The 14853-nt window shown below is 39.3% G+C and overlaps 1 protein-coding gene across 5 annotated transcripts in view; it reads right to left on the bottom strand.

The window, feature by feature from the left end:
• Ccdc85a (coiled-coil domain containing 85A) overlaps positions 1-14853 on the bottom strand; it is a 184185-nt gene that overhangs the window by 30219 nt on the left and 139113 nt on the right. For all 5 annotated transcript variants that reach the window (XM_028778284.1, XM_028778292.1, XM_028778300.1 and 2 more), the window contains exon 3: positions 12147-12223. In XM_028778284.1, the coding sequence (XP_028634117.1) occupies positions 12147-12223 (77 nt within the window). The remainder of the gene's footprint in view (positions 1-12146; positions 12224-14853) is intronic.

Genomic DNA, 14853 nt, shown 5'->3' with positions numbered 1-14853 from the left:
AGACTCTGCTTGAAATGTCATATTCCCAGACTAGTTTTTAAAACTACCTCAGTGTCTCTGGTGGGATACGCTGGTCCCCATGGCAGCACAGAGCCCTCAGCATTCACAGGCCGGGACATACCACAGACGTTTCTCTAACGTCTCACCTGCTCTTATTGCAGGCCGTTCCTTACCAGTGTTCAGAACCAATTTTAAATGCTATCTTTAATCTCTACTTTGAAAGATGTTTTCTTTTTTCCTAATTCTAGAGTTTTATAAGTTTCAGTGCTGTTTATTGTACCTGTTTCAATGGTACAAACAGAGCAAAGCTTCTAACTTCACAGGTTCAGGATATAGAGAGCTGGACAAAACCCTACTTAGACCTGAAGAAAATAAGGCATTTGTGCCTAACCAGAGAGTCCACAACGATTTATCATAAGTGTTTTGTTTTCAAATATGTATATTATTAAGGAAAATTAGAGTCTTCCAGTTCACCATATAAAATTTTATGTAAAAATTAAAACTAAGAAGCATACATTTTATCACTAAAAATACATAGAAATCAACATGGCTCTGTATATGAACCCACTACAGCAGGTATTTAATATGACTTGTACTTCAAACATACATAACTGTGCTGCTGTTATTTAAATAGGTTTAATAGATACCTGGTGAAATTTTACTAATTTTAGAACCAATTAAGTTACATAATCCACAGTGATAGAAATAGACATGTTTATAAATTAAAAGCTCAAAATAATAGTTATTAAATTTTTAGGAATTTTAGAATCAAAGCATAAAGAACACAACACACCTTTTTGTGTATGTTGTATTTACATTCCCTCTGACAGACCCATAAACTTACAGAGCTTGGTTAGACTTTTCATGTTTCCTATGACAACCTCTTGTATAGGTAATGAATATAAGGCCTGGGGAATTTAGGAGTGTCCCTAGGTCTATGTGTGAGGGAAGGGCAGATACAATCTCAGACAAAGTTCTTACAGATTCCTGTCCAGTGTTCTTTCTAGATGTTACAGTGTCTATTAACCATTTGATTACTCTGAGTCCAAAGTCATTGATTAAGGCTCCTTAAATATGACTGAATTGTGCCCTTTTTCTACTGGGCAAGAGCAGCTGTTGAGTATACTTAAGGAATTCTAAAATCACTTAAAAATTTATATATATATATATATATATATATATATATATATATATATATATATGTGTGTGTGTGTGTGTGTTTGTGTATGTGTATATGTATATGTATATGTATATATATAAAATAACAACCTTATATTGTTAAAGATAATAATTTACCTATATTACATTTCTTGAGCATGATATGATTAAATTCAGACATATTGCCTTTGTGTACATGCCTTACATGAAAAGGACATATAGGTTATTACCAATTATTAAGTATCAACAACCTTAGTTTTCAATATGTTATATTTCATGAGCAGTATTTACTTTGTTTAGGCTACAGTGAAGAGTAATATGGGAATACAAGACCTCATGAAAAAGGCTTGACTGCCAGTATGGAAAACATCAGAACCAGAAAGAGGAAGACAGTATGGCTTTGACACCTTTGGCCCAGTCACAGAGGAAGTAACCTATATCTACAAGAGCTTTCTACATCTTCTTTGAACAGCTATATAGGGCTCCAGAGCAAGACCCTTTGTTAACGAGCAGAGCGCATCAGAGTACAATGTATCTTAACATTTTGAAAGCTCTTTTGCTGTCTTGGACTATTTCCCCTGTAACTTTTACTCATTGACATGATCCTTCCTAGGCATTAGTTTAAGTCTCCATTCATTTAGGTCTCTTAATATCCAACACCCCAGCAACTTGCTTTCTGTATCTACATGGGCCTCCATTCCAACGCTCTCACACTAGTAGGCTTCCCATTTGTCCTCTGAAGTTCTACTGAGCCTGGTGTAGGCTTTCCCCTTTTGTTAATTATATGAATTATCCATTTTCTACCAAATATGACTCCAAAAGTGGTCATATTAGCTAATTTTCCTATCCAGCCTCTACCCATGGGTGTCCCCATATTGGAATCAATATTCATAAGAAAGAATTCTATACCAATTACTCTGAAAGACAAGAGTAGAAACTTTCACATAAGTATCCCAGAAAGCCTTACACTGTGACTGTGTGTATGTGTGTTTGTGTTTGTCTGTGTTTGTGTGCATATGTGTGTGCCTATGTGTATATGCAAAATAGTTACTGATCCCCCTAGAGTAATTTCTACCCACAAAGAAACCTGTACTTACAGCCCTACAAGATGCAAAAATATTGGCAAATCATATTGTCAGAAAATGTGACAAGGAAAAAGAGACAAAAACAACATATAGCAAGTTCCACTACAGAAAAGGGAAAGGGCATAAGTCTGAATTTGTCAGAGAACCCTGCCATCTCTGCCTGTGCACTGGGCAGCTTATGTTTGCACATAACCGGAGATGAAGGGGCAGTTCTGAGATGGGAAGCTGGATTAATACTGTGTTGCCATGGAAGTGAGAGGCACAATTTCCTCAGCTCCTGTGTAGCCTTCTCAGCACTTCTGGCAATAGTGACAGGTTCTTTTCCTTTGTTCAGAAGCTGATTTGGAAGCAGCTCTTATTCCTTCTCAAAGCTCTGAAAGACAGCATTGTGAGGCCACATTGTGATCAAATTGCATGAGAGAGTAAGTTTTCATTTTCAGCCCTAAAATTAGATACTTCTGTGCACACTAGCACAACAAAAATAGCCATGCTCACTGAAAGGGGCCCGCTTGGTGGAGATCCCAGAGCCATGTCTGTCAGGAAGTTCTGCTGAAGCCTAGCTCAGAGGAGGGGCAAGGACATCAGGCAATTCTGGGTGCTCCTATTGTCCTGGACTCTCTTTAGAGGTGGGTAGGTACCCTGTGAGGCACAAAGTACACAGAGTTCTTGCCAAGCAGATGCTGGTGCCAAAACGTTTGATCAAAGGGAACAGATTTCCCAATAGGACTTGTGTACTTAACTTGCTTTGGAACTACAGCAAACTGCTTCATTTTTTAGTGCTCACTGTGATGTGAAATGTGGTCAATACAGACTATGTAAGGATAATTGTTCAAAAATATTAGTTTACATCAAAGTTATATATGAAAGCAACTGAAATCGTGACAGGGAAGCACTATGATTTACACTAAGGTCATCAGCTAAGTACATCAGCCATTTAAAGACACAGTTGATAGAATTCCCCACTGCAGACTAACACACCCACAGGCATGCTGACCTTAATACATCCCCATAAGCATCAAGCAAACAACGATGGCGTGAGCAGGGGATTGAAATGAGGCTTGGATTTGGGGCACAACAATTATATTTCAAATTTCAATTTGAGGGATGTCACTGTGACCCTTTGTTCAACCAGCCACTTCAGCCCCAAGAGCAGAAAGCTTCTCTGGCCACATTTTTCGAAATCAGTCTTCTATGCAAACTTATGATTGTATATTGCAACTTTATGATTTTAAAGTATTTTCGAGATGTTTCAGGGGGAAAATCCTAAAAACTGCAGTTTCTCTGATTTGTGATGGGAGATGTTGCTTTCACAAAAAAAAAAAAGTTTTTTAAAAGAATAAGAGGTGAAACAATAAAAATAGCTGCAGGAAACATAATGGCTTTAGGAGCATCATTACACTGAATTACAGTAATGGTATGAGATGATTATCAGGTCAACCTATATCCATCATGGCTGGAGTCCCTTTTTAACTAGCTGTCTGTCTAGGACAGCACTCCTAATGTCTGTGAATCTGATATTTTTTTCACTTATAATGTAAGTTGTCATAAAGGATATGCAAGTTTCTAGTCAGGTCTGAAAATCTATGGCTCTATATCCAGAAAGTAAAAACTTGTATTTCTATGTGACTTTATATCAAAACAGATGTAACACTTTTCATTTTGATATAAAGTTCTTTAAACAACCATAACTTGATACCACATGGAATCTATTATTTATGTCATTTATGATGTTGTGGGTGATACATTCATTTATTTACACACCTTGCAATCTTCTTCTGGTTCATATCACCTCAAACATGCATGTAGGGAACTGGGAGATGAGTCAGAATGGTTTTGGCATGAAATGCCTTCCTAGAGATGATATATAATCTTTTAGGATATTTTTTAAATATTGTTTTATTAAAACTGTTCACATAACATTCAAGAACACATTTCTTAAGTTCTAGTAATTTTTTGCTTGTGGAGTGCCAGCCTTTTTAAAAGGCAACTTCTTTTGAAATAAAATACCTAGCAATAATATTTCATTTTCTAAGTATAGTATGACTATTATTCCTTTGGCTATGGATATACTGTTCGGTTGAACACTACACATAAACATGATTTAAGGTGCTGTTCCATAAACCTGGCAGGCCACTCTTGTGACCATTGTGGTTCAAGAAACTCTACCTTCCTGGACATAATCTGCTGCACAGCAGATGTGGAGTTTCCATATTCACTTCCTATGGGAAACTCTCTGTCACCAGTTGGAAGCAAATCCATCATCTTGTAACTGTTCTATACAGTCAGTTCTTCATCTGTAGATGTTACAGCTCAGATGGAAAAGTATACTGTCAGTAGGGAGCCAAGGAATCACACAAAGTCACACCTCACACACACCTCACACACACCTCACACAAGAGAATTTACCTGGAGGGAAGAACCCAGGAGGATGGCTGCCACTGCTTGGGAAAGAAGCAGCAGAGAACTGATCAGAAGACAGGGCTTATATAGGAGGCGGGAGGAGCAGATTCACAGGATGGAGATTGGTGGGATTTCAAGTCCTGAGCTTGGGCTTTTACTCTGTAGGCTTGGGGCTGGAGCTGGCTGTTAGAACACTAAGAGTGCTCTGTGGGCAGAGCCTGGTGGTTGGAGGTCCTCAGAAGAGGGGCTTGGCCGCTCATGTGCCTCAAGGGGCACATTACATTTTATCTTTTTGTTTATTAACCAATCAGGGGTTGCAAAAGGAAGGTAGCATTATCATTAGACTGTAAGCTGTTGAAGGGGGCCATTAAAATCTTTTGGGGAAAAATATAACTGAGAGTTGCCAGCCTTTGGCTCTGTAGCTAGGGACCAGTAATCCTGTAACAGCAAGTGATTGAACATCTAGTTAGAAACTGTTTGAATCTGCTGTTGAGAAAAAAACTCTAGACCAGAAGGTTATAAGACAGGGCACAGCTAGGAGGGTTAATAAAGGGAGGAGAAGAGGGGTTAAAAAAGGTAGTATCCAATTCCACACCGGACTGTCAATGATCCACTGGCCAGAGGCATCAAAGTGTTTCTTACTTCTGGAGTTGTTATATCTTGTCTTTTACCATATCCAATTGGTTAACATAGACACAACATTTCTCCCCGAGGAAGAGAAAAAGATGGCCTTTTTCTGCTGTTAGTGAATCTAATTCTTGCTGACTTTGTAGCACTATGGTGGTCAGTGAGTCTATTTGGCCCTGGAGGGTAAGAATGAAAACTAATGGTAAACAGCAAGGGAAACAATCCTGCCACTCCAGTGTTGATGCCAGTGGTTATACCCAGGACTGTAAGCAACCACTCATTTGTCATGTAATGCTTCTGTAAACACAGTGATGGATTCTTCACCAGTTATCTCTCCTAATTTTGTGAAAAGGAACATCAAGTCTGCCTTATGGGTAGGCAGGGGAAAAACCTGAGTACCACATATGATCAAGGAATTGTTAATGTTTCATCATAATGGCCTGGTGGCAGTACTCAGAGTCAAAGTATTATAGTCTGAAGAATCCATTGTGTCCATAATGAATGTTCCTGAAGAGTTAAAACAGTCTGTGATACCAAGGAGAGAGAGAAGAGATGGTAGTGGTTTGTTTTTGTTGTTGTTGTTGTTGTTGTTTGTTGTTTGCTTGCTTGCTTTTGCTCAGAGCAGATAATGAGAGGTGAAGTGAGAGTCTAGTGAGTCTAATGAGTGATGCTGCAAATGGTGGTAATGAGTGACACACAACTAACACTCTCCGAAGCAGCCAGGCAGAGTGTTATTCAGTAGCTAATATGATTTAGGATGGCCAGATGTGTACCATAGTATTTTCAGAATCAGTGTGAGTAAACTCATTAAGTTTCTGGTCTCTTTTACAGTAATCTTCCTTTTGCTCATGGAGAAAACAGGAATGGCGATGAACCCTTGTGAAGGAGAGATGGATAAGAGACTTGTAGGGAACTGAATCAGCCTTTAACAGCTTCATAAAGAGCAATTTCCTGATTGCTATTAGGATAGGCTGTTGAGTAGAGGCAGAGGACTCTTGGATGTTAGGCATCCATATGTAAGTACTACTCTGTACAGGCTTAAATAGGAAGAAACAGTAGAGAGAACAAGTCTAGATATCAAATCGGCCACTTGAGTTTGAAATATTGAGATGTTAGCATGGCTGAAAGGTAAGTAGGGTATCCTCTGCAAATGCTATGAAGGGAGAACTCTGGAAGGGAGTAGTGTTTAAACTCTGGAAGGAAGTAGTGTTTGGAGACCATTGTATGTTAGAAATTGAGACAGGTGGCAAGGAGAGAAGACAGTAATAGGTTCAATTTTTTATTCCTTTGTAAAAAGTTCAGTTGTGGCCAGAGATACACATTCTGGTAAATGAATGCATGAAGGCATTTTTTAATCCTATTAAACAAGCATTGTTTTTAAATTCATAAACTGAATCTAGTGACTAAAAAGTCTGGAGATAAATTCTGAGTTCTAGTCATCAAAGCAGTGGCAGAGATCCAAAACCAAAGCCAGTAAACACAAAACCTAACAAAGCTCAAACACTAGAGGAAGCCAGTCAGAAACAAAATATGTGGTGGTCACCATCATTCTTACATTCAGCTGAGGCTGACCCATTTCCATCTCAGCTCCCACGTTTGCCCTAAGACTTATTGACACACCAGAAAACAGACTCATCTGCAAGTACAGACAGACAGACAAAGCTCTTCAAACAACCAGGATCAGGTAGGTGGGCAACATCTTGCTTTTTCCCTAGATGGAACGGAAAGGATTTCATAGCTGGATGCTGAGAGGAAGGGTACGTTTGGCTACAGAAGTGTTTTGGGTATCCCCTCAGGGATGCACTTGGAATGATGGAAAGGAAAAAGGTCAAAAACGAGGAAGAGGGGAATGGTCAAGCAGATGAGGGGAGCAAAGAATTAGAGGTTCCCACGTTGGCTAGGGGGTCCCTTCCCAGAAAGGGGATGGGTAAGGTTGGTATCACAAGGAATAAATGAGTCAGGAAGATATTCCTAAAGATACAGCTAAGTGGTGAAGTTTAATGAGGCTGGTAAAGCTGTCCTTATAGCACGAAAACAGGGGAACAGGAAGAAAAGAGACAGGCTGCCCTGATATTGTATATCTACTAGGGGCTTCCTGTTAGAGTTGGCAATGGTCTAGCCAAGGAAGCCTAGGCCTCTCAATTCTGCACAGCCAATTCTAGGAGGACAACTGGAGGGTGATCTGGGCTTGATGTCCTCATGCTACAAGGGACAAAGGAGCAGTCAACACCCTAGCATCCTTCTCATGTCACCTTAGACATGGTCTGGGTGGTTTACAAGGGTTGAGAAAGGACGTTGCTCAGTAACGTTCCTGACTACATTTGAAACAGGGTACCAGAGGTTCTCAGGCTTTGGGAGCCTGGGCAGCTGCTGTGGCTGGTTTGAAAGGCCTTCACTGGCATCCAGTGTTTGTATTTCTTGGCTTTTTCATCTCGCCTATTAAAGAGAGATACAAAAAGCCACAATTCTCCCATCTTAAATGCTACCAATTAAGACTTCTGCCTGTGGAGTCAGGGTTTTTTTCTCTCGATGTTTAAGCTTGGCCCTAATATCAGAGAAATTCTGGAAGAATTGTATCATAAGGAGTTCTTTTCTCTATGGAGACTCAGGATCCAGATTGTTTATTGTAGAAAGGTCTTTGTGAGGCACTATAGGAACTGAGAAGAGTTTTCATGTTTCTCCTGGATTACCTCTTGGATTTTTTTCTTAATGTATCACTTTAAGGATAGCCCTGCAGAGACAGTCAGAAGGCAAGTTATAAACTGATTCCTAGCAAGGACACTCCCTGAGGTATTGTAATTCCATTCAGGATCTCAGTTCGGACTGCCTCAGCACACACTGGGTGGATGGCATTAGTCTGGCAGATTTCTTCTGTATGTGCCCTACCCTGGTCCCAGACTTGCCTGTGCTCCTCCAGGAAAAAAAATGTTGGTGAGAATTATATAAACAGCACTGAAGGTGAGATTGTAAGATTAGGTGATATACTGGAATTATTTAATAAAGGTGGAAGTGTAGGACCTCAATTTTTTTTCTGTTTCAGAGAGTTTGCTTAGTGATAAGGGAACAAGTACTCTGACCAAGCTGATTACCCTGGCTATCTCCTGCAAAAGGGGAACTGTGGCCAGTTTTGGTCAGGTAGGAGGAGGTAAAGGGGATCCCATAGTTGTGTAGGAGCACTCAGCGGGAGGACTAAGAGCTGGGCACCTGAAGGGCTTGATTTGGGCAGTCAGTCATTGAGGAGGGGAAAGGCTGGAGACAGAGAGAAGGAAGGGACTATAGACTGAGACTTATAAGGGGGGAACCCCTTAGTGTGATTGCAAACAGGGGAGGAATCGTCTGGTTGGGGCTTCATAGCCAGTTGTTTTTCCTTCTTTGGTTTATGCCATGTCACTTTTAATCAAAATGGGAGTGAAGTCACATGGCAAATCCATCCTTCTAACCCTAGCAAAGATGCTCACAGCCACATGACTGCCTCTATCCCCATGGGAGTATAGCAGTTAACATGGCAGTCAGCAATTTGTTTCCTTTAACTATGTATAGATTTTTAACTATCAACCCCAGAGTTATGAGTTTAAGTTAGCCCTTTTGTTACAAATCTTATAAGTTTCTAATCATATCCAATATGCTTATAAATCCCGCGGAAAGATTTATACCTTAGCAAAAGTTTTAGAGTTAAACCAAAACCAAAAATGTAAAAGATGAATAGCAATGGTACACATAGGGGCTAGTCTGTGGCTTTATTCTGTTTTGCTCTCCTTTCTCTACCTGCTCATAAAGTCAGGTAAGTGGCTTACCTGATATGGGACAGAGATTTTGGAGAAAACTTTTAAACAAGAGGTTTGGGTCTACAGGAGGGGGAGCCATACCCCAACTCCAGAGCCCACTTTTAGTTAAAGTGGGACAGCGTAAGAGTCTAAAGTCATTTATACCTAAAAGACACCGGAATCCCTGTAAAACTGAATCTAGTAAGCTGTGAACAAAGAAGGGTCAGAGATAGAGAAGTTCCAAGCTCTGGCTGTAGACATATGAGTCTGCAAGAAGGAGCTGAGAGACTTAACAGCCACCAAAGAGTATGTGCACTCTCCAGCTGGCCTACTCGTTTGCTTTCTCCCCCTCCTGCTGGATCAGGCTCCCAGGTCATACTTTGTAACAAATTTACAGATACATTAAGGATAAGTTAAAAGAGAGGACATTTACACCTTTGGTGGGTGGGGGAGGAGACCAGACAAAAACAAACAGAAGTTGGAGCAGAAAAAGTGAAATAGAAAAAAGAAAATTTCTCCCCATTTCTCCAAAGTATTTGTAAAGGTCCCAAATTATATTGGGATCTATGGTACTGTAAAACAGCCCTTTGTATTGATTATCTGGGGGGTATTGTGGCCAAATTCAATTACATGATAAATTTAGAACCCTTCATGGTCAAATGTTGGATGAAGAGTCTGGAGGTTTTCTAAAAAGCATCCCAAGGGAGAATGAGAGGGTATGGAAGACACCATTCCCATGGATGAGAGGAAGGAGGGAAAGTGTCACTGCAGCCTGTAGCCACAGGTGTCTCCAAGACTCAGACAGGATAGAATGAGAACCAAATTATTCAGTGAGTTGTTACCACACTCAATGAGGATCAGGGGCATGGTCTGGATAAACCTGAGGAGAGACTTGGCATGTAGTACCAGGGCTTTTGTGAAGGTCAAAAAGCAAGGACCAATAAATAAATAAATAACCTCTTGTGATGGGGCATGCATCTTATCTATAGGAAAGGGTCAGGGAGCAGAGTCCCAAAAGGCACTAAGTCCTAGGAGAACTGGAGCTGGGATTAAGGTAGGTCTGAAGGGAAGGCAGTAAGAGGGTGTAAAACCCCCTTAAGCCTGAAGAAACTGAAAGATTGCAGATCTAAAGATAGGGGCATGTAGTGAGGCAAAGACGGCTATCATTACCCTTAAATATCATGTGGCTGGGGGTATCTTACCTCTAAGACTACCAGAGCAGTACTGAACACTCAATAGTCACTTCCTCAGATTCAGGTGAGTCTGTTGTGGGTGGACTGGAGATGAAGAATAGTGTCTTACTGCAGCTTAGACCACAAGCGGGAACACAAGACACCAGGGGAGTCGTTCCAAGTTACAGCCCTAGTGTGCTTATTACAGCTCAGATGGAATGGCAGTTGGGAGCCAAGGAATACCAATAAGTCTCACTGTACAACAAACCACGCCAGAGATTTATTGGGCGGGAAGATCCAAAGAGAGTAGCTGCCTCTGCTTAGCAGAGAAGCCACAGAAACTGAGCAGAAGACAGGGTTTTTAAAGGGTTCCTGGGAGCACAGAGAATTCCAGGTTGCTGATTGGTGGGATTTCAAGTCCTGAGATTGGGCTTTTTACCCAGTAGGGTGGGGACTGAGGTTGGTGGTTAGGGCAGTTAGGGTGTACTGATGGTGGAGTGTTTTTCTATTGGAGGTCCTTAGAGGAGGAGCCTGGCCACTAAAACTTAGCACAGCTATATAACCTCAACTCAAGTCTTCATTTATACTTCACCCCAAAACTGTAAAACACAGAATCTTGTTGCTAACAAATGAGGAGATCAACCTTTTACAATTGAGACTTTGTTATAAACTGTTTTATATACAGAATAAGTGTATGTGTTTTAAAAGGAGATTTCTTTTTCTCTGACTGTCATACATAGTAAGGGTAAACTCTGAATGATCAGAAATGAACCTGGGTATAGCCTCAAAAGAACTTGACATATTCAAGGTCCCAATAGGCAACTAAATTCTTATTTCCATTTATCCAAACACAAATGGGCACTCTTAAATAAATTTAGGAATACAGATGCATTTAATTAAGGTATAGTGAGAAATCTCCTGTAATTGAAAATCAAATGTTCTAATAGTGAAACTAATTTATACAGGAAAACTCAGCATGTCAGCATATAGCCCTGGATTGATCTTGCACATCAGGTAACATTACAAGAGTACAGTGCATTTCTGCAGGAAATGCCACCGGACATTATTTGCAATCATACCCAAAACTACTTAAAACAAGTTACACATGTCTTTGTGCCATGCAGCCCAAGTCTCAGTCTTTTGAGAGAACCCTATTAAAGGATTCTCAGTTCTCTGGGATGAATTTACAATGTTCCATGTTAGGGACTTGCCTGACATGCTGTGTCTACGTGTGCTTACAGAGGCCTTTGCAATCAGCAGTTCTGTCTTGTGACTGCCTTCTTGTCAGACAAGAAGCTACCCAAGAACCTGGGGATTTGTCAAATTTCTCAAAAAATACATTTTCTGAAAACCACAAACAGTCTCATTCTTACCAGTCTAACAGCTATGAAAACAATTTTATAAGTGAAATATATGACAAATCATTTAATATCCCAGAAAAAAATATATAACTTCACACTCACCAGGGACAGGAAATGAAGTCCCAAAGTAAAACCTGCCACTTACTGTCATTACTTTGTGCCACTAAAAGAGTTCAAGTTTATCAAAGACTTTTAGAAAGCACTAATTTAATTAAAAGTATGAACTTCTACAACCTTATGGAGTTAATACACTAGCAAAATTTCAAATTAAATGAGTCCCTTCCCATTGCCCACCCACCCCCAGCTCACACTCATAATGTGATGGGCAGTACAATGGGTGTTATTCTTTTCCTCATTATCAGTCAGTTCATTCTTACTGATTACTGTTCATATCCTTCAGTGAACCACTCAGAATCAATGATGGCCATCATGGAACCTCACCAGTATCTATGATGAATGACTATTTACAGCATTTCTTCTATCATATCAGGAGAACATGGAATTGAGACTTTAAATTTGAAATAAAAGGCTACAACTCAAATGATACTGGCTAACTATGAGCTTCTGGAAGTCACCCACCTGGGGCAGCATGCGATTTTCTTCTTCCAGCTGTCTGACTCTGGCCTCCAGCTGCCTAACATAGGACAAGGTTGATTCTAAAATTAAAAAGAAAGAACTTACATTACCCACAGGTCTTGTTTGGTTTACTGTTAAGGATATTTTTGGCTTGATTTATTAAGTAGGACCAAGGGATTACTTAGTCAGTTCTTTAAAAAAGAAAGACAATTCTTTCCAGAGAAACCATTCACACTATACAGTTTTTGAGCATTGTACAATGTTAACAGTATTAAAGAAATTTGCAAACGAGGATGCTGAGGCTTTTTACAAATATTGAGCCTCAGAACACAGATTACTTTATTTGTCCCATATATCAGACATTTTGTGATGTGATTTGTAACCAAGATCAACTTCAAGGTTTCATTAATTTTTTAAACTAGAATGAATGTCAAATACAGAGTTCTTTGAATTTTCCCAACAAACATTTGAAGTCTTGGAGACAACATTTATTCTTCTCACTAATTTATAGCTATTACCTGTGATGCAGAGAATATCTATATAAGAGCTAAATATTTAACTTGGAGTTGGACTTCTTTGATTTTGGGCTGAGTCTAATGATCTAAGAGTTGCTTCTTTCTTTGTAAGTTTTTGTGGCTTTTCTTCTCCAATTTTTAAGTAGATAAAATCAACAGAGTTACAATTGACTTTTTTTTTTTTTTACATTTTACAAGGGCAGATGGTGAACACCCAGAAGTGTTGTGCTCCATTTCTATTCACCCAAACTCTGCATTTTACAGCTTCTTGTCATAAGAGGAGTCACAGCAGGGGACACAGAGTGTGACTGATGGCGACTCTTCACTAAAGGACAATATTAAAAAGTCTCACAGAGCAGTGCAGTTGCAGGTCCAGCTTTACCCAAGAACAGACAGACACTTTTCAGGTATAGTCAAAAGTGCATGGCAGGGCAATCCCTCCAGCATGTACCCCATTTCTAGTTAACACTAGAGCAGCACACCATGCTTGAGGCTTCTTGATGTGGGGTATCAGAAACTCACAAGAAGATCAAACCATGAAACTGAAGCACATTTAACAGTAAATGCTGGAGCCCCAGTCGGTGAGCTTTAGCTACTTACGTGTTAAAGCAGTAATCATGGAAACCATTATTAGTTTTACCTGGGAATCCCTTAAATACACTCATTTTCTTCATTTTAATTTCAAAGGCAAAAAGCTAGTATTTTATATAGGATACCAGTCTTTAATTCACAAATAAAACAAGGTCATCTTGTTTTAAATATAGCATGGCATGTGCACAAAGATCTTCCGACAAGCCATCCTCAATTACATTAACATGGTGTCAATTATATTGACACAATGACCTTAAATCTTTCATACAAGCAGGTGGAAACACAGGGGAAACTGAAGACATTTGCTAAAAATATGCTTTCATCAAAGCTTAATGGAATGTTAAAACTATGTTATGTGGATTTTTTTGAATGGAGAAAAGAGTACACTGCACAGTGTGATAGGAAGATCACAGCCCTTATGAGTCTGTCTGCTTTACTCTGCAGATCACGATGTAAGGAGTGCCTCATTCACAGGCTTTTCCTCTAGAAAAACATCTTTTTGTTAAAGACCTTCCAACTTAACAACTGATAAATCATATTCTACTTAAGCCATGGAAAAATATTATCTTCTTCATTTTTCCAATGTATAGTTTTATCTGTTTTGCCCTGTACTGCACCGTCTTTGAGGTCGAAACTTAAAGCACTGGGGATGGAGTCTAATAGAAAATGCCACTAGAAGAAATTAGTTTTAAACCAGTGACCATTCCCAATTGCCTTAGTCTATTTCTCCTTTGTTGTTTTATTTTTTAAAATATTTTTTCATATGATATACTCTGATCACAATTTCCCCTTTTCCAACTCCTTCCAGACGCTTCCAACTATGTTCTCTCTCTCCCTCTCTCTCCCTCTCCCTCTCCCTCTCCCTCTCCCTCTCAGAAAATAACAAGCTCATGTTTTTTACTAACTCTTGACTTCAACACAGAAAGCATCTCTCATATATATATATATATATATATATATATATATATATATATATATATATATTTAGTTGTAGGAAATGAAAAAATTGAGTTTGAAAACCAATTTTTAATTTCTAATTTTTATGAAGAATTTGATAGAGCAAGTGCAAATGCAGACTCAGGTATGAAAAGATAAGAAGGACGTTTAAACAGGCAAAATACACTTCATAAGTCATGTTACAATGAAGCCAAAGAGAAGTTTTGAATTTGTCTCTTTAATAATAATTGATTGTGTGGCTTCTTTGTGTCAGTCACTGTTCTAGGAAGGAGTCTAAGTCATTAGAAGCTCTTCCCAATACAAGTTTTCTTTTAGATTACAAGCCAGTGTCCTTGTCTAAGAAGTCTTACTTAACCTTCTCACACAATTCTCCTTAACAATCAATAGCTATCCCACATATGGAAACAAAATCTCATAGAGACAAAACCAGGGACAGAATCTAGTCTCATGGGAAATTAGAGTACTCATTGTGTTGATGCTGTTTGTGTTCAATGAAAGAACAGGGAGGAAGTGAGTAGGCATACTTTCTGGATTATATATCATATAAGAATCTGGTATTTCTGTATTCAGAGCCATTGGGGGAAAAAACTACCAAGGAAGAAGAAAGAAAGAAAGAAAGAAAGAAAGAAAGAAAGAAAGAAAGAAAG

This window comes from Grammomys surdaster, unplaced genomic scaffold, assembly GCF_004785775.1.
Source record: "Grammomys surdaster isolate TR1022 unplaced genomic scaffold, NIH_TR_1.0 67, whole genome shotgun sequence".
Lineage (NCBI taxonomy): Eukaryota > Metazoa > Chordata > Mammalia > Rodentia > Muridae > Grammomys > Grammomys surdaster.
The sequence above is the reverse complement of the archived record's forward strand: the minus strand, read 5'-3'. Positions and strand labels throughout refer to the sequence as shown.